We start from the raw sequence: 20,585 nt of genomic DNA on the forward strand, positions 1-20,585 counted from the left end.
TTTTTATTGCATCTAAAAAGGAAAAGTGAAGCATCGGTGCAACAGGTCAATTAAAGAATATAATATGTTTGTACAGCCCCTATACAAAGCTGTGCGTCTCCATGGTAACAGAAAACTAACAGAACCTCATCCAGACTTGTGTATCGCTCCATTATTTTGCATCAAACTAAAAGAATCCACCACTCCACTAGTGCTAAAGAAAGCTGTGTCCACTTATTAGATCAGGCGATCCACAGTGTAACGTGACGTTTCTATCTATTACTTTACATCTTCCTCAGACACACGGATTGTAGAGTCAGGAGAGACACATGGCTAAAAAAATGCTGCATCTAATGCGACAGCCATGACTGTAGAAGAGGCGCCATTTCTACAATGCCAGCTGTCACTTCTAGCAGCGCTTTTATAACTGTGTCTCTGCTGACTGTCTACAATCCGTGTGACTGAGGAAGATATAAAATAATAGATAGAAACGTCACGTTACACTGTGGAGTGCCTGATGTAAGTGAACACAGCTTTCTTTAGCACTAGTGGAGTGGTGGATTCTTTTAGTTTGCTATATCTACAGGGTGGGATTCTTTCCCAGCACCAGGAGTGCCGTGTATCCAAGAAACTACAAAGTATTTTGCATCAGTTTTTGTATGCCAAGCTACGAGTGGGACACAAAACATATTATAAGAGGTCGGCACATCTTCAGAGTCACTCCTGCCTTTGGCTTAAAGGGGATATCCGGGACTTTAAAAGGCATGTAGTTGCTAACAGAAGCAACTACCTGTCTGTTGTACCCGGCGCCAGTCACTGACCGCTCCTGCCAGAGATTCAGCTGCTCCCTGTCAACAGAGCAGCGGTTTCTTTTCCTGTTGACAGGGCAGGGCTACTGGTATCACGCTGATTGACAGCTGGCTTCCTTTAATTAGGAAGTGGGGAGCGGCTGTCAATCATCACGACAGCAGTAGTCCCGCCCTGTCAACAGGAAGACAAACTGCCGCTCTGTTGACGTGACATCAACGGACATTTGTGATCACTCTGTGCCAGAGGAGAACAGCGCCGGGCACAACAGGCAGGTAGGCAGTAACTAACTTTTTTCAATGTCACGAATATCCCCTTTAAAGATAGTGTTGTAAAATAAGAAACTAAATATACATGAATGAAGGAGGCCCAACACTGTGCAGACCGATCCTGGAGTCATACTTTACTTATTAGCCTCCTAGATGTGCACAAATTGGCACCAAGGTCCAAATCCAACCAAGGGCAACGTCTGTATGGAGTTAGAGCACGCTTTACTCCAGTGTTCTCAAGTATACAGATAGGTTATCTAGCTTTCTGTGAAATTGTGTTTGTATGTGTGTTGGGAGTAAAGATATTAGACCGGCTACTGATGTGAGAAATGACACTCTGTAGAGAATTACTGAGGTTTTCAGGTTTTATTACAAAAATAAATACAACTAGAAAACTAGAAAAATGAATAACATGCGTCTGGATTACATGTTACTTTAAGAGGTTTTATTAGATAGTGAAAAACATTTTAAGTCCATGAGCTGGTGTCCTCACATAGAAAATTCTAACCCCACTTGTTTCTTACCTCAACACCACAGTTCTAGGCCCCTTACTGGTCATGGATCTGAGGACCACCACATCCACAGTGCTCAACATGGCAGCAGTCACGTGCTTTACCCATGTGGCCACTTCTTCAGCTGTGCCCCAATCTGTGCCACTACTGAGAGAGTTCAATGCATGCTCGGAAAAATTAGATTCTGATACCTGTACAAATATGCAGAAAGCCATCAGTGACACAGAAGAGGGAATATGCAGAGTAGTTGTCATGTGGATTAATCATGAGACTGCTGCCACCTTGCCAGTATGAACATGGTGCCCATATAAGGGAATTAAGGATTTCTAGCCAGGCACACAGCTGGTTATGGGCTTTTGGAGATTTCATTAGAATGTGGTAAACCCCTTTAAGTAGCTGTAACACTGAAACCTGCCTCTCGGATCCTGCAATCCAGCACATCACGACAGAACAGGGCCTGCTAATCTGGTTCCAGAGTCTCTTATGTGCAATGTTCAATATGCATAAAGCATTAGTATCCTATGAAGGAGCAGCACCCGGATGACTCTGTGGAGCAGTCTCTGTCTCTGGGTTGCTGGCTGGTGCGGTGGTACGGGGAGCGGGTTTAGGCAATCGAATGGCTGTGTAGCGGTTGGATGCTACATGTTCTTTCAGGTACTCTCCTCCCATCTCTTCATACTCTTTACGGCTTATCCAGCCCTCCTCCGTTTCCAGATTCTGGAGAGCCCATTCAGAGGCTCCCTGCCAAGCATCCAGGACAGGGTGAGCGGCCAATGACACCTGTCCAATTAAATACAATAAAACACAATTACATATAGTATGTGAACATAATAATGCAATCGATATATTCCAATGTAGACCATTAGTAAGCAAGGACATGTTAGTAGAGAATGCTGAGGGCTATTAAAACCACAAACCCCAAGTTAGAAATAAGTACAATGAGAAGGATTTGAGAGCAGAATTATCGTACGTGGAAAGTGGAACCAAAAGGCCTCATCTGCAGCAGCTCCTTCTCCATCCGCGCCTTTATTCCTGGATACACGACATTGCCACCCGTCAGGAAGACATTCTGCACCAGCTCCTGCTGCACTTCTCCTGGGTATCTGAGAAAAATAGAAAGGGCATGTTTAATAGCAATACAATAAATACACTGAGCCACAACCTGCCATTGAAATATTATATTCCATATCAAAACCAGAACTACAAAGCAATTTCACCTAAACATAAAATAAGGTTGTATTTTTGTTCTTTCCTACACCCATGGTTTCCTGTGTCCCCCAATGAAGCGATAGAGAAATATGGTTGGGCTTTTATCCCAAGTCATATTGCAAGGCTTGGTAGAGTCAATATTGACTTTTAGGATCGCTGCTTCCAACAGGTGGCGCTAGAGTTCTTCCTCTCTGAAGAGACAATTTGCATATTTAATTTCCCAGTGGAGAATGCATGGCTTATAGGTCTCCTCACTCTGACATGCCAGGCCTGGCTTGTCACTCTCCACAAAGAGAAACGTTACCCCTTAGACCTGTCCAGAGCCTCGCAACTAGCCAAATCAGATCTCATACTTTGCACTGATGGGTTACTGAAATTAATGCACCAAATAAGCTGCACTTTAGTATAATCGAAAGTTTTAATGACATCAAGCCAAGAGGTTTCTGCCAGGATCTCCTAATATGACTCTAAAGCTTAGCATATGCCAGGAGGACACTTTTGTCATGTGCTGGGTTAATGAGGGCCAATGCAGCATATACACCGAGAGTTTTCATGGGCAATTTGCCGAACGCGGAACCAAAATGAGAAAAGTGAACGGCCCCCAAGGATAACAGATCTGTACTATGCATCTAATCGAATAAACAGACTTGTATTATTTAAAATTGACAGAGTAAAAAAAATTAATAAGACAAAAGAATACATGGATATGTTACAAAGATGATGAATTTTACATTTACAGACAACCTGCAATGTTAGTTCTACATTAAACACTTGTAGCTATCTTCCCTAACTAATGCTATACTGCATTCTGTACTCACCGGTCAAGCATATATTGTATAGTCTCGGCCAGGCCGGCCTGGTCTTCTCCAATTAGGGATGGCTGAAATAAAACTTCAGGAACACGAATTCGTTCTGTGCCCAGATACATCTGATGATACTCTGCAATGTTAAACATGGGCTGGCAGGAATACAAAGGGGACGGTATATTGTCAGATCGAATATTTTAGAGAAGTTATATTATTCACATAATGGAAAGGGAAAAAAAAAACATAAGTACCTGGGCATTTGGTGTGGTCTTCTCAGGTTCTATTTGGTCCTCAGAGTCAAGAGGTTCCAGTTCAGAAATCGCCTCCATTTCTTCCATTTCTCCCCCCACTGTCTCTGGAGTCTAAAAGGTAAAAAATAAATGATAGCCAGTGCAAAGCCTGCACACAGTAACAGGATGGATCCTTGGTGACAATGACATACCTGTGGTTTGCTGTCGAGTGAATCTCCCAGCACCCGATGCCTGCCCAGCTCAACGGCAGCACTGAGCTTGTGAATGTAAGACAGTAGCTCCTCTGCAGAGTCCATATTCAGCTCTATCAATGCTTTGTGGAACTGCTCGACTTGCCCATCCTCCAAAAGTTCCTGTTCATCAAAACTAAAATGTTATGGAGGCAAAAACTGGTCCATTCGAAAGTCTCAGCTACTAGAACCGTAGCCAGCTGCCAGGCAAAAAGCTTTAGTCTATTTAAACTGGTGTTCAGGGCACTTTTGCCCCCATTTAAATAAAGCAGTAGTACCAGACCTTCACCTATCTAGAAGTTATCATCCATTTTGTAGATCGGTGAGGACTTTTTATTGGAATACCCCTTCAAGTAGGGGGATGCAGAATGATCCAACATCACAATGCCATGTAATGACTGGCTGCTGTAGCCACATGGTAAGTCACCATAACTCGAAAGACAGTGGCAGAGGAGACATACAGTACTTAGTTATAAGAAGATTATCTGAAGGAACTTTCTTGTCCTCCACAAAAAAGGGGTTTGGAAAGAAGAAAATAAAACATGCTACAATTTATGACCAAAGATTTTCACTATTGCCCTATAATCTCAACTCTCATTGTGAATTTTTCTACATGATTTGCACATGTCTAGAATTCGCTAAGTAGCCATAGCTGTATACTGTTTGTACTTCATAGCTGCACTTGCCTGCACATACAGGAGTCTTTCTAGCCGTTCCTGGTCTTGCTGTAGCCTTTCTTCCCTGCGTCGTGCATTTAGTTCCTGCAGACGTCTTAATTGCTGCTGCCTGCGCTCCTGCTTTTCTTCTGAAGGCACAGTGCTGCCCAGGAGCTTGGAAGAAAAGGGCAGCTGCATCTTGTGGACGTTCTCCTCATAGTAATCAGGGCATCGCCACTTCTTCAGCTCTATTAAGTATGACCGAGGATAACAGAGTCAGTACACTCACAGCTAGAAGGAGAGTAAACTACACCTTAAATTATGGCTAACCAGAAGTGTCTAGTAGGGATCTATTCACACCCCACTTATATTACAATACCCTAACAGTACAAAAATCCAAAATATAAACCTTCCAGATAGTCGTCCGGCACATAGCAGTGCTCATGTAGAATCTCCTCCATGCGGCTTAGTGTGATAGCGGAGAGGTGTCCTGGATACTTCAGCTGCAGCAGCCGGTGCAGATAAGACACAGCCTGGAAGCCCCCGATATTTATGCGTCTGGAGTTCTTGCCGTCCAATCTGCAATAAAAGCACTGTCGGTAAGTCACTGACCCCAATCACCTTTAACAGAGAAGACACCTTTCATATCAGTGCCAGCTGATTCAGCCGGGAAAGCCATGGGCAACTAGAAAACTCCCATGAAGCAGAAATGCCGTATTACCTGCAGCCAGTCTTTGCTTTGGCTCCTAGACAGGAAACCAATATTCCTTATAATAAGGCATATCGGTAGGGGTGGTCTTCTTGAGACTATCTATTTAGGCAGTAACAAGATATTTCTACACGGTAATTGAAGATTAATAAAATCCTGTCAACGTGGTGGACTCACCTGCCATTCAGGACAGGAAGTATATGGGTACAGTGGTAGCCGGAGGTCACAACAATGGCACTGGTGGGCAATGCAGCCCTTTTGTTGTGATACAAGCTGTACAGTCCATCAATACCAAATGACACTTTAGGAACCCGGTAACACTCAAACAGGAGCTCTGACACCATCTGCCGGACGTAAAGTGGGGTGCAAGGAGATTCAGTAAACACAATGGGGTGATCAACACAGCCCTGTACCGGGAGACAGAAGCATTGGTAAGAACAGATCAAGTATAAAGTAAGGCTCCTCCTCTGAAGAACATTAGCTACAGAAGCAATAGATCATGCCTGCACCAGCTTGCTGACAGGTTCCAAGCAGTAACAAGAACTTCTACATCTAACCTGCACAAATGAAAAGTTAGTGAATCAGGTGAAGGCTCAGCTCACATCATTTTTGAGGTTGTCATTAGAAATATATATTGGAAATATTTCCTAAAGTATTCTTCAGATGGAAAATTCCAAGCAGCCTGCGTGCCGCACATGGTAGGATTGCTGTGCTGTACAACGTATGGCGGACTGCGGTATAGGCATCAGTTAGGTATAATCAGTGTATGAGGTGGATGTGATGAGAACATAGAATCTATCCAAAAGTGACTATATGAGGAATCAAAATATTAGAAATACAAAAAGTACTTTATGGATAGACAAAGAAACCCCCAAAACGTTACAAATAATGAGACAAAAGGACGCCAAGTTAAAAGTAGCATGTAAAGAGGATGGAGGAACTGTGGGAAACCATGATGAGTAGCGGTTAGTGACAAAATAAAAAATAATTGTGTAAGAAGCAAAAAAAAATATCAATATGAAGAAGCGACAGCTATATGGAGGTTTTGGGCCAAGCGTAGTAAGAGCAAGGGCTCATACAGACATCCGTGGAGCTCGGTCTGCTCATGAATAGCATAGCACGGACTGACCACTACCCTGACCCGAGCGCGATAGCCTCATAAAAATATAGCCATCATATTCCACAGCACTTTACAGACATCATCATCATCACTGTCCCCATTGGGGCTCACAATCTAAATTCCCTATCAGTATGTCTTTGGGAGAGCTTGGTCTGCTCATGAATAGCATAGCACGGACTGACCACTACCCTGACCCGAGCGCGACAGCCTCATAAAAATATAGCCATCATATTCCACAGCACTTTACAGACATCATCATCACTGTCCCCATTGGGGCTCACAATCTAAATTCCCTATCAGTATGTCTTTGGGGTGTGGGAGAAAACCGGAGTTCTTAAAGGAAATCCACACAAACACGGTGCTATCCTTGGTGGGATTTGAACCCAGGACCCCACCAACCACTGAGCCACCCTTAACCATGCTGCCCATAGATCATATGTGATGAGAAGATTGCCTGCCAATGAAAGTGTATTACTACAATGATACATGATACTAACATTAAACCTTAGGGCATGATCACACAGTGCTTTTTTACCGCATTAAAAATGCAGAATGTTGGTGGGAAAATTGCTGCATATATTTTTCAAGTCTTTGATGCATTTTTTATGCATTCAATTGAACGGGTAAAAGAATGAAGAAAAACGCAACGCAAAAGAATTGGCATTCTGTGATTTACACACACAAAAGAAAACAAAATGTATTGTGTAAATGAGATTTTAGAAATCTCCTTTTGCTGCTACTGTAAACTGCTGTGTTTTTTCTACACAAAAGACACACACTCCAATGAATCACATCACATTTCTGCCATAGGTGTAAAGTGTACGCCACCCCCAACATATCCCATGTTGGATACATCCAGAGCATCCTTACAGATGAAGCTGGGTCCCCTCATATACTTCACCTGTGACGTCACTCCCAGTCTCTGGAACACGTGATCACACAGCAGTTCCTGCAGCTCCAGATTCACCGGCAGGTTTCGGTCAAACGGTGTCCGGAGCAGCCACCTCAACGGCTCCAGGCTGGGAATATCATTACCCACACGGCTCAAGCTACGAGGCCCGCCGCGGCTCCGGGCGACCACTGAGCGGAGCTGCATCTGAGGCCCCGCTCCAGCCCATCCTGCACGGAGCTGGAAGGAGCCATTGTCCAGCACGAGCACAGCAGGTCCATCCAGCACCGGCTCATGGACCGGGTCAGGGACGGCCCGGACATCCCGGAACGTGTATACATTACTCGCCGGCCTGGGCGCCGCCATCTTGCCCTCTTTGTCCGTCCATAAACATGTCCGCATGTTCCCGGAAACAACGTTCCGGGGTAGAAGCTTTCCTAGAGGCAGGCTGCGGGGATCCAGGACTGGTGAAGTAATCAATGGGGAGGATAAGGACTGTGCCGCGTTATTGAAGAACGGGGGGACTCTTACTTTTGTGGTATGTTACTTATAGACTATATTAAAGGGAAAATAATAAAAAGTACCAAAAATATTGATGATGACAATTTTATAGGGACATAGTTTAATTATAATTGTGACAACTTCAGAAAAATAAAAAGTTCTTTAAGTTTCCTAATCATTTCTTGTTTTTTTTCCCCCATTAAACTTCATTTTTAACAAGTAATGTAGGAGTACAGGGAAAAAAAACGTCACATTGTGTGATACCCCAGATTTTTGTATCTGTTTGAAGAAGAAAAAAAAACAACAACCTCACAGAACAAGGCCTGAGTAGGTCTTCTGTCCGCTCAGTAGATCAGGGGTGAAATCCACTGACGCCACACTAAAAGCCATGTTGGGCCCCTCCCACACTGCGTTCTTCTCCACATTTAGTGGCTCCCATCAGGGTTAAAGTCCAAACCCCCCGCAATACGGGTTTCCAGCGTAGGCGCCATAGTCTATAATGGTGCAGACGGAGTCACCATGCATTCTGCCGTGCACCATTTTCGGGTGTAAACGCTAATTGGAGGCGGACACCCAGGCACAGTCTACTACATCCGAATGTCCTCCTCCAGTAGGCGTAAACGCACAAACAATGCACAGTGACTCAGTCTGCACCATTATAGTCAATGGCCCCATAGGCGAATGTGCCCGAAACCCGTGTTGCGGGGGGTTTGGACGTAAGCACCCACGGGGCCACTGAACTTGGGCAAGAACACAATGTGAAAGCACCCCTTACACATTTGTGTCAAAGTTTGGGGGCATTTCTGCAGATAACAAATACGCTCTATATGGGCCACTTGTAAAGGAGCCCTACAGGGTTACCAGTGTTCATCAGCGTTAGGAACCCCAGTGACCATTTCACAGTGGTTTCTGTAACTACAACAGATAGGAGATAAACTGTAGAAACTCTCCATATCTTGCTTACATCCAGCCACTGCTGGAAAAGCTATCAGCTGAGCAGTGGGGGTACCAGTTTTGGACCCCCCCCATGAATCTCATGTTGATAACCTTTCCTATAGATAGGTGATCAATATGCGAGTTCCAGATAGCAACTTTAAAGCAGATCAGTGCGTTTTAAGCTGGATTCACACATCCATGTTTTCTTTCATACCCTTTTTTGGACCCTGATTTGTCCGTTCAGGTCAGGAAATCCACAGCCAGATTGTGAATCATGGTCCATGGTCAGACCATGAAACACAGATATGTGAATCTGGTCTTAAAGAGGACCTGCCACCAGATCAAAAGTAGCTGCTGCTATGAGTATTCTTTTTCTCTCATATTTGTCATACTGTTCCAGAGATATTTTTATTTGCTCATTTTTATGTTTTTTTTTTCCCAAGGGGTAGGACTCACAGGACTCTAGGGGCGTGTCTTAAGGCTGCTCTGCATAATTACTGAGCCACACTCGCTTAAATAGACCATAAAAATTAGCACTAAAAAATAGGCCCATGTCTCTGAAACTGTATGATGGATTTAAAAAAAAAGTAATATTCAGGGGAGCAGCAGGAGTAAAATGAGAGCAAAATCTTACCACTTTTGTCCTGGCAAGAAGTCCTTTTTATTAATAAATCTTTGCTTGCTACCGTTAACCAAATGACATCTCCTAAAAAGGACAGCATTGGGAGGCAACATTCAGTTTAAAGGAAAACTCCTGACAAAATTGTAGGGGGTTTAGATGAGGACAAAATTATTCAAAATGCTAAGGAGAGAAAGATTGAATCAGTTTTGCCCAGAGCTTTAGTTTAACAGCTACAGTGGATATAAAAAGTCTACTCACCTGTTATAACTGTTTTTGTCATGAAAAAATCATGCCAAGAAGAATCCTATCAGAGTTTATCACCTTTAATGTCACCCATAATCTGTACAAATCCATTGAAAAATAAACTGAAATATTTTTGGTTGGAAAAAGAAATAAATCTGAGATTGCATAAATATGCACGCCCTTAAACTAATAGTTTAAGTACCCTTTGAATTCATGACAGCATTCAGTCTATTAGTTAGGAGTTAGTGTTGAGCGAGCATGCTCGACACTGCTCGGTACTCGCCCGAGCATTTCACTACTCGGGATGTTCGGCGAGCACCAAGCATTTCCGGGTTACTCGGGCGGGAGCTCGGGTCTCCACCCTGCATGTTTGGCGCTCTTTACAGAGCCAATGAACATGCAGGGATTGCCAGCCAGTCACTGTAATGCCGCAGCCATGTTGTTTGTGGGCATTACAGTGATTGGCTGGCCGCACAGCGTCACCTCGAGTATTTAAAACCGGGCGCTGCCATCTTGGACACAGTAGCTCCGGATCAGACAGTGTAGGGACAGCGCTGCTGATTTAGGGAGAGATATATCCTGCGAAATAGTTAGAGTAGGGTCTGTAAAGGCAGCCAGATCAAACAAACAGTCCTTCTCAGGACTAATATCCATCCCAGGTATATCAGGCAGGCTGTATAGGAGACGCAGTGGTTATACCAGCAAACGCTGCATTACAGTCCTGTGTGCTCCTGTTGGTCAAATTGCTAGACTTATCCCCCGGTCTCAGGGGCCAGGAAAAATCCTTTTTTTTTTATCTAAATCCTGTATTTTTTTTTCCCCCTCAGTCAGACTGTACAAATACGCGTCTTATTAACCTTTTGGTATTCCACCCCCCCCCCCCTCCCAAAAAAAAAAAAAAAATTGAGTGTGTCCGTGACTGTTCAGACACCAATATATCTGTTTAAAAGAGTCTAGAACTAGAACTGTGGTTTTGCAGTTCCACGGTTCAAATCTCTGTATTATCCTGCTTTTGGCATTTTTTCCGTAAAAAAAAAAAAAAAAAGAGTAATAGTGTCTCCCTGACTGTTCAGACACAAATATATCTGTTTAAAAGATTCTGGAGTAGGCCAGAGAAATAGAAACTGTGGTTTTCCTCTTCCACGGTTCAAATCTCCTTTTTATTAGCCTTTTTCCATTGATAGTGCGAGTGTAAGCTATTTTACTTCATTAAGGGTATGTGCACACGATGCAGAAATGAAGCAGAAAATTTCTGCATCTCCCTGGCAGAAAAAACGCATGCAGATTGTGCATGCGTTTTTCCTGCGGAATACATGCGGATTCACATGCGTTTCCACATGCATTTCCGCATGTGGATCGACAAGCGCTTTCCAGGCGATTTTAGCATCACCTGGAAAGTGCTTGTGACAATTAGGTCACACTATATAAATCCATGCAAACAGCATGGATTTATATAGTGTGACCCGAGAGAATGGTAAAAATAAAAAATACATGTATACTTAACCCTCTGATGGCCCCCGGTGTCCTGCTCACTCCGTTCTCCCGGCTGCCGGCAACTTTGAATTGAAAGACCTGCCGACGTCAGCGTCACGTGACCCGTCAAATGACTCTGACGTCAGCGCAGGTCCTACAACTCACTGCAAGTGCCGGGAACCAAGCAGGAGCGGTGCGCGGGCCGACAGATGGTAAGTATATATATATTTTTTATTTTATTCTTGTTTTACAGCTTTTTTAATGGTACCTGGGTGTGGAGGAGAGTCTCCTCTCATCTACACCCGGGTACCATCCGCACATTAGAACGCACCAATTACGCAAGTACAGATGCAGTCTTGCGGAATTGGCGCGTTCTAATGCAAGTCAATGGCGGCGAAAACGCTGCGTTTACGCAAAATTAATTGACATGCTGCGGATTTTTGAGCGCAGCGTTTACGCTGCGGAAAAATCCGCATCATGGGCACAGCACATGCGGATTTCAATTGGGGAACATTGCTTCCTTTCTACCATGCGTTTTTCATGCGTTTCCGCAACTGCAAAAATGCCGTGGAAACGCATTAAATACGCATCGTGTGAACTCAGCCTTACAATGGGCAAGGTGCGTGGCAAGGGACGTGGAACTGGACGTTCTGGTGATGGTGCGTGTAGAGGACGGGGCCGTGGCCAAGGTGAAAATGTGCCACAACCAACAGCCACATCTTCTCGCTCCCACTTCTTGACCGAATTACTAGGGAAGCACACTACAACACCAGTATTGCGAACTGATCAGTGTGAACAGGTTATTAATTGGATAGCAGATAATACTTCCAGTTACCTGGGCACCACCACCTCCGGTCTGTCTTCCACACGGTCAAGTTTTAGTAGCAGTGAGTCTCGACCGCATACTCCTCCTCACCCTGATGCTCCTTCCTCCCACCATGCCGAGTGTTGTCAGACAGCAACTGATCCCACACTTGGACACTCTGAAGAGCTGTTCACTGGTCCATTTCCATATTTGTGCCCCTCGCCTGCTCCGCTTGAAGTGGTGGAAGAGGAGATCCCATGTAGCGATGCCCAAATATTTGAACAGCCACGGCCAGAGGAAGTCGACGCTGGTAATTTGTCACAAGAGGTGGACGATGACGAGACACAATTGCCACGAAGTGAGGAGGAGGATCGTGGTGCAGAAGTGGAAGAGGAGGAGGTGGTGGTTGATCTAGTAATTGACCCAACGTGGCAGGAGGACACCCAGAGCGAGGCCAGCAGCACATAGGGGGAGGAAGGCAGAGTACCCCAACAGGCAGGAAGAAGCATTGTTGTGGCCGCACACAGAAGGCGGGCAACATTTCCCCATAACACCAACACAAGGGACGTTGCCAGTACAACCGGTAGGTCTTCCAGAGTCTGGAATTTTTTTTAAAGACTCTGCTGATAACCCCAAAAAGGACATTTGTACCACCTGCCATGCCAGCATCAGCAGGGGTGACAAAACTACCAGCCTGACCACCACCAGCATGATCAGGCACATGGCAGCAAAGCACCCTACTTTGTGGGGCGAACCCCAGGGTCCACGACCAGTGTCAGCGGGTGTCACCACTGCTTCTTCCGCTGTTGTGCGTGTAATAGAACCCCCTGTTGTGCGTGCAAGGAAATCCCCTGTCCATACTGCATGCAAAGATGCCCCCTCCTCTCAGTCTTCACTTGTTATGGCAGTTTCTCAAGAAACCGCATCAACGTCCACGTCCCACCGCAGCATTCAATTGTCCATATCCCAGAGCTTTGAACGAAAGCGCAAATTCGCAGCCAACGCCCCACAGGCCACAGTCCTAAATTCGCACATTTCACGACTACTTGCGTTGGAAATGCTGCCTTTTAGGCTGGTGGAGACGGAATCCTTCCGCAACCTTATGGCGGTGGGCGTTCCTCGGTACCCAGCCGACACTATTTTGCCCGGTGTGCCATCCTCGCACTACACAAGCACGTGTCCCAAAACATCTGCCGTGCCCTCAACAGTGCAGTTACTGGGAGAGTCCACCTGACAACCGACACGTGGACAAGTGCTTGTGGCCAGGGACGGTACATCTCCCGGACGGCACATTGGGTAAACATAGTGGAAGCCGGGACCCAGTCGGACCTTGGGGCGGAACACATCCTCCCCACACCGAGGATTGCGGGCCCTTTGTCAGTCAGAGTTGCCCCCACAGTGTACAGCTCCTGCGCATCATCCGCCTCCTCCTCCTCAGATATCACCACATCAGTTACAAGCTGGAAGCACTGCAGTACTGCCTCAGCCAAGCGGCAACAGGCTGTGCTGAAACTCATAAGCTTAGGTAATAAACCTCACACTGCTTGTGAATTGTGGACAGCTGTGAAAGAGCAGGCAGATCTGTTTCTGAGACCACTAAACCTACATCCAGGCATGGTCGTGTGTGACAATGGCCGTAACGTCGTGGCGGCTCTGAGGCGAGGCGAGATCACACACGTACCATGCCTGGCTCATGTGCTTAACCTCATGGTTCAGCGGTTTCTTAAATTGTACCCAGAGTTGCCAGATCGGCTCGTCAAAGTACGCCATCTGTCAGCTCATTTTCTCAAGTCGGCTACAGCTTCCGCCGGCCCTTGCTGTGTTGCAGCAGCGTTTGCAGCTTCCGGCACACCGACTGGTGTGTGATGTCCCCACACGTTGGAACTCTACCCTCCACATATTGCACAGGATTTGTGAGCAGAAGAGAGCAGTTGTGGAGTACCAGCTGCAACAAGGCCGTTGATATTCAGGTCAGACTCCACACATAAGACCTCAGGAGTGGACCTGGATGTCTGACATATGTTGTAAAACCATATGCCATGCAAAGCAATGTGAATTCGGATGTGCTGTGCACATGATGCGCTAATTAGCGCTAAGAATTCGCATTGCGTTGCTTGAAAAAACGCATGGAAAAACGCTTCTCTCTGGCAGAAAAAACGCATGTAAATCTGCATGCGTTTTTTTCTGCCAGAGAGAGGCAAAAACGTTCTGCATCAAATCTGCTACGTGGGCACATAGCCTCCTCCTAAGAGGAGTTGTAGTCTCCTCTTCATCCCGCGGCCATTGAATTTAATTGAAACGCAGCAAATCCACATATACCTGCGGGTTTCCTGCGTTTCATTGTTCTTCAATGGCCGCGAATTTGCAGCGTAATTGCGGTAGAAATGGCCATGCTGCGTTTTGCAACGCAATGCGAATTTGGCGCGCTAATTAGCGCATCATGTGCACAGCACATCCGAATTCACATTGCTTTGCATGGCAGACTGTTTTACAAGCGTTTACGCGGCCATAAAAACGCTACGTGGGCACATGGCCTTCCTGGTCGCATATTCAGATTATGGCTATTGTGCGATTCATCAAAACTGAGCATCGTAGGTTATGCAAAGGTCTTTCATGGGAAGGAAAATTACTGGACAGGAGGTAAAATATTACAATTCCATACATATTGTATTACACTTTGTATGCACAATATGCAATAATAAAGTGTTTATCTTGGTAACATTGTGGCTATTACAAAAGACTGTAGAACCGCAATGGAGATGGGCAGATTGGATGACGCTTCAGTTCTGAGGTTTTCCTGCTTTTTAAGTACCAGCAGAAAAGTCATATTTTACATAGAATTCGGAGATGTAATCTGCTTCAGGAAATTATTTTGGTACTAAATTTGTCCTTGTCCTTTCACACAATTCAGCCGTGAACCGAATGTTACTGCTTATTGTGTAAACTCAGTAAGTTTCGGAGCTGGGAGTCAGCGCCTGCTATCCTCAGCATTTTTAAATAGGGTCATCAGTCAAAATGATCCCCTTTGGCAACGCTCACAGATTTCTCTCACTGCTTTTAATGTTATTGTAGGTCCCTAGAAACAAATTTCTGGACAGCTCCAAAGTTCGGCGTGTATTTGAAATCTGCAACATGTCAATTTCACATCAGTATGTGTAAGCCAAAATCAGGAGAGGAACAATCAGAGGAAAAGTATAATAGAAACAAGTCACCAATTCTGTATTTATCACCCACTCCTGGTTTTGGCTTACAAATACTGATGTAAAATACTGACCAAATACTGAACGCAGAGCCTCCAAGTTTTTAAGGAGTGTTTAGTTTTTGTAGCAGATTTTGAAAGTTTCCGCTCAGTTTCTGCTCCAAAACCTCCTCAAAAAAACTCCATGTGCACATACCCTAAAGCAGGGGTCTCAAACTCAGCTGGGTATATGGGCCGCACACGGAAAAACATTTAATTTGGGGGGCCGCATTATTTGCATGACAAAGTGACATTTTTAGTGATACCATTTTATTTTCTATACACCTTTTGAACTGGTCCTCATCTTGCAGACATGGTCTCCCATCCAGGTTCCCCATATTGCAGACATGGTCTCCCATCCAGGTCCCCATATTGCAGACATGGTCTCCCCTCCAGGTCCCCCATATTGCAGACATGGTCTCCCCCCCAGGTCCCCCATATTGCAGACATGGTCTCCCATCCAGGTTCCCCATATTGCAGACATGGTCTCCCATCCAGGTTCCCCATATTGCAGACATGGTCTCCCATCCAGGTTCCCCATATTGCAGACATGGTCTCCCATCCAGGTTCCCCATATTGCAGACATGGTCCCCCATCCAGGTTCCCCATATTGCAGACATAGTCCCCCATCCAGGTCCCCTATATTGTAGACATGGTCCCCCATCCAGGTCCCCCCATATTGCAGACATGGTCCCCATATTGCAGACATGGTCCCCCATCCAGGTCCCCCATATTGCAGACATGGTCCCCCATCCCAGTCCTTATTTTGCTGGCATGTCCGCCCCATCCCCCCATACTGCCCGCACAGGGTCCGCCCCGTCCCCCCATACTGCCCGCACAGAGTCCGCCCTGTCCCCCCATACTGCCCGCACAGGGTCCGCCCCGTCCCCCCATACTGCCCGCACACAGTCCGCCCCGACCCCCCCATACTGCCCGCACACGGTCCGCCCCGTCCCCCCCCATACTGCCCGCACACGGTCCGCTCCGTCCCCCCATACTGTCCGCACAGGGTCCGCCCCGTCCCCCCATACTGCGCACAGGGTCCGCCCCGTCCCCCCATACTGCGCACAGGGTCCGCCCCGTCCCCCCCCATACTGAGCACTGTATTTCACATGAAAGAGAAAAAAAAAATTCTCACCTGTCCTCCGTTCCCTCGGCGTCCTTTCTGCACCTATGGCCCGCAGGCACAGACCCCATAACGATCGCGGCTCTCTCCAGCAGCCGCCGACATCAGCGCTGTAATGCAGTGTATTGCCGTGCAGAGACCGGCTCTCTGCACAGCAATACCAGTGCAGCTGCTGGCCTCTGATAGGCCGGCGGCTGGCATCTGCGCATAGCAGTGACGCCAATGTCAGCTGCTTACTCTGATAGGCCAGCGGCTGGCACTGGTATTGCTGTGCAGAGGAGCCGGTCTCTGCGCGGCAATACACTGCATTACAGTGCTGATGTCGGCGGCTGCTGCAGAGAGCCGCGATTGTTATAGGGTCTGTGCCTGCGGGCCGCAAGAAGCTGCCGGAGGGGCCGCATGCGGCCCGCAGGCTGCGTGTTTGAGACCCCTGCCCTAAAAGCTGTTGTGTGTCCACGAAAAGTCTTTTGGTGAATTTTTGATGCTGCGTATTTTTGCAAGGCATGAGATTTTTATGAATCTCAATAATTTGGAACTGTACAACATTGCGTTTTTTGTATAGCGAAAATACGCAGCATTAAAAACTTACCAAAAACTCATTGTGGGAAATGAACCTTATAGCACCACTACAGTGATTTTTTTTTTTTTTTTTTAAATTTCAGCACTGGAGTGGTGCCATTAATGTAAGTTCTCTGACCCTAGTATTATACTCTCTGGCCGCTGTCTTCATCTGTTCCCAAAGCTGCTCTGGTAACGCAGGGTCACCGCACCGCCATCTTGTGACCGCAACTTCTGGCTGACCGGAAATCAGAGGCAACTGTCACAAGCTCTCAGTGTAAGGCTATGAGAGACTCGCTCTGGCCTCGTTCTGCCTCTCATAGACTTATATTGAGTCTGACTTCCGACTCACTAAGCAAACACTGGAGCGATCTGGCAGGTCACAAACTACAGAAGATGCCTGGAGCAGCGCTGAGAACAGATGAAGATGGTGGCTGATAAATGTGATACTAAGTTTAGGGAACTTAGATTAGTTGTACCACTCCAGCTCTGCAATTAAAAAAAGCCCACTGGAGTGGTGCTTTAAAGTTTGTTCAGTTTTTTTTTTTGTTTTGTTTTGGTTTTTTTTACACGTGGATTTTGAATCAAATTCACTTCAAAATCCATATAAAAAACTGCTTCTGACACTGTTTGAATTGATTTCAATGGTAAATCTAAATTGCCGTTCATACTGTGAGGTTTTTTTTTTTTTAGGAGGTTTTGATTTCCTCACCATAGAAAAAAGTGACATGTAACTGCTAAGAGGCGGAATCCGCTCCACAATTGACACGGTTAAGTCAAAAAGCTGCAAAAAAAAAAGTTTGGAAAATAAATGTTTTAAAACTGGAGAAAAAAAAATGTCAAAAACTGTATTCGATGTTAAAACCTCGTAAAAAAAATTACATGGATTCCTGACATGTACAGTACAGACCAAAAGTTTGGACACACCTTCTCATTTAAAGATTTTTCTGTATTTTCATGACTATGAAAATTGTACATTCACACTGAAGGCATCAAAACTATGAATTAACACATGTGGAATTATATACTTAACAAAAAAGTGTAAAATAACTGAAAATATGTCTTATACTCTAGGTTCTTCAAAGTAGCCACCTTTTGCTTTGATGACTGCTTTGCACACTCTTGGAATTCTCTTGATGAGCTTCAAGAGGTAGTCACCGGAAATGGTCTTCCAACAATCTTGAAGGAGTTGCCAGAGATGCTTAGCACTTGTTGGCCCTTTTGCCTTCACTCTGCGGTCCAGCTCACCCCAAACCATCTCGATTGGGTTCAGGTCTGGTGACTGTGGAGGCCAGGTCATCTGGCGTAGCACCCCATCACTCTCCTTCTTGGTCAAATAGCCCTTACACAGCCTGGAGGTGTGTTTGGGGTCATTGTCCTATTGGAAAATAAATGATGGTCCCACTAAACGCAAACCGGATGGAATAGCATGCCACTGCAAGATGCTGGGGTAGCCATGCTGGTTCAGTATGCCTTCAATTTTGAATAAATCCTCAACAGTGTCACAGCAAAGCACCCCCACACCATCACACCTCCTCCTCCATGCTTCACGGTGGGAACCAGGCATGTAGAGTCCATCCGTTCACATTTTCTGCGTCGCACAAAGACACGGTGGTTGGAACCAAAGATCTCAAATTTGGACTCATCAGACCAAAGCACAGATTTCCACTGGTCTAATGTCCATTCCTTGTGTTCTTTAGCCCAAACAATTCTCTTCTGCTTGTTGCCTGACCTTAGCAGTGGTTTTCTAGCAGCTATTTTACCATGAAGGCCTGCCCACAGTCTCCTCTTAACAGTTGTTGAAGAGATGTGTCTGCTGCTAGAACTCTGTGTGGCATTGACCTGGTCTCTAATCTGAGCTGCTGTTAACCTGCGATTTCTGAGTCTGGTGACTCGGATAAACTTATGCTCAGAAGCAGAGGTGACTCTAGGTCTTCCTTTCCTGGGGCGGTCCTCATGTGAGCCAGTTTCTTTGTAGCACTTGATGGTTTTTGCAACTGCACTTGGGGACACTTTCAAAGTTTTCCCAATTTTTCCGACTGACTGACCTTCATTTCTTAAAGTAATGATGGCCACTCGTTTTTCTTTACTTAGAATTTGTATTATGGCAAGAAAAAAGCAGCTAACAGTCTATTCAGTAGGACTATCAGCTGTGTATCCACCAGACTTCTGCACAACACAACTGATGGTCCCAACCCCATTTATAAGGCAAGAAATCCCACTTATTAAACCCGACAGGGCACACCTGTGAATTGAAAAGCATTTCCGGTGACTACCTCTTGAAGCTCATCAAGAGAATGCCAAGAGTGTGCAAAGCAGTCATCAAAGCAAAAGGTGGCTGCTTTGAAGAACCTAGAATATAAGACATATTTTCAGTTGTTTCACACTTTTTTGTTAAGTATATAATTCCACATGTGTTAATTCATAGTTTCGATGCCTTCAGTGTGAATGTACAATTTTCATACTCATGAAAATACAGAAAAATCTTTAAATGAGAAGGTGTGTCCAAACTTTTGGTCTGTACTGTACATTATATCTATCATGTTGGATTTGTCTGCTCTACATAAGACTCAGTTTGAGTATATCCAGGCTATTCCCAGGACATTTATCAAGACTGATGTGTTATAGTCTTAAACTTATGAGTCCACCAGAGTAAGGTGCACACCTCCTATTAAATTTAGCACATCTTTGGGCTGTCCAGGTACTAGAAAATAAAAATTATGCCAGCCTTGAGCTGGCATAGACTTTAGCTACAATGCATTAAAGTAAATCCACCGCGTAGCAGCAGACCCTGACCCTTTATCCAAGCCCTGCCCACTTATTTTAAAACCAGCACAAAAGGGAAAGAAGTTGCAAATTTGTCTCAAATACAACTTGCGATACATTTTTTTAACTTTTTGATATCTGATGTTTTCATGATAAAGTCCTCCCATACACTTGATGACAATGTTGTCTTGCGTTACGTTTTATATAGGCTGTAGCATTAGGGCCCCTGTCTATAAACCACAGCAGAAAGATGCTAGTAAAGGGCGAGTCTTGCCCTAGGAGATTGTCTATGCATAGCATGTTAGATAACTGAACTCAATGGCTGCCACATACTACTAAATGGGAGCACGACTCCCTGCCGCAGCAGCTCCCATGGAAGGGCTCTTTCACACATCAGTGTGTCCGGTACATGTGGTTACAGTTTCAACACGTACTGGAGACACTTACACACGTAGACCCATTCAAATGGGTGTGTAAGTCTCAGCGAGCGGTGTCCTGTCACTCACTTCATCTCCAGGGCTCGCTTGCTCGAGCAAGTCATTGTCCCCGGCGTGTGCGGTCAGGTGGATTACAGCGGGGGACACTTAGGGCAGGTGAGTATAACGATTTTTTATTTTATTCTCATTTTTACAGTTGGACACAGCAAGAGCAGAATACTTCTCAACATTGTCCCCTGCTGGTGCTGATCGCAGAGCCTGCAGGGGACAATGATGAGGGCAACGTTCAGCACCATGGCTTGGGAACAGCGATAATTGTAACGCTGATTCCCAGGCGCGAGTACGTGCCACACAGACGTCTCCCGTGTGTCATCAGTGTGGGACGTTTTCCGGCCCATGCAGCGTGTAAAAAACGGACATGTCAGCGTGTTTTGCCCACAGAC

At 45.6% G+C, this 20,585-nt stretch overlaps 1 protein-coding gene across 2 annotated transcripts; it reads right to left on the bottom strand.

The window, feature by feature from the left end:
- Nucleotides 1-263: 263 nt before the first annotated feature.
- ACTR5 (actin related protein 5) lies at nt 264-7,859 on the bottom strand. 2 transcript variants are annotated; one of them, XM_073683791.1, is made up of 9 exons: nt 7,450-7,859; nt 5,606-5,772; nt 5,129-5,298; nt 4,750-4,967; nt 4,025-4,186; nt 3,834-3,944; nt 3,595-3,734; nt 2,538-2,670; nt 264-2,347 (listed from the first exon to the last, which is right to left on the bottom strand). In XM_073683791.1, exons 1-9 carry the CDS (start codon nt 7,837-7,839, stop codon nt 2,087-2,089), a joined length of 1,752 nt encoding a protein of 583 aa, XP_073539892.1. In that variant the 5' UTR covers nt 7,840-7,859; the 3' UTR covers nt 264-2,086. The 2 variants fall into 2 exon arrangements, with proteins under 2 accessions (XP_073539892.1, XP_073539891.1); XM_073683790.1 differs by having other exon boundaries at nt 5,606-5,835.
- Between the last annotated feature and the right edge of the window lie 12,726 nt (nt 7,860-20,585).

Source organism: Phyllobates terribilis, unplaced genomic scaffold, assembly GCF_046119375.1.
Source record: "Phyllobates terribilis strain yellow unplaced genomic scaffold, ASM4611937v1 Scaffold_5__5_contigs__length_657084704, whole genome shotgun sequence".
NCBI lineage: Eukaryota > Metazoa > Chordata > Amphibia > Anura > Dendrobatidae > Phyllobates > Phyllobates terribilis.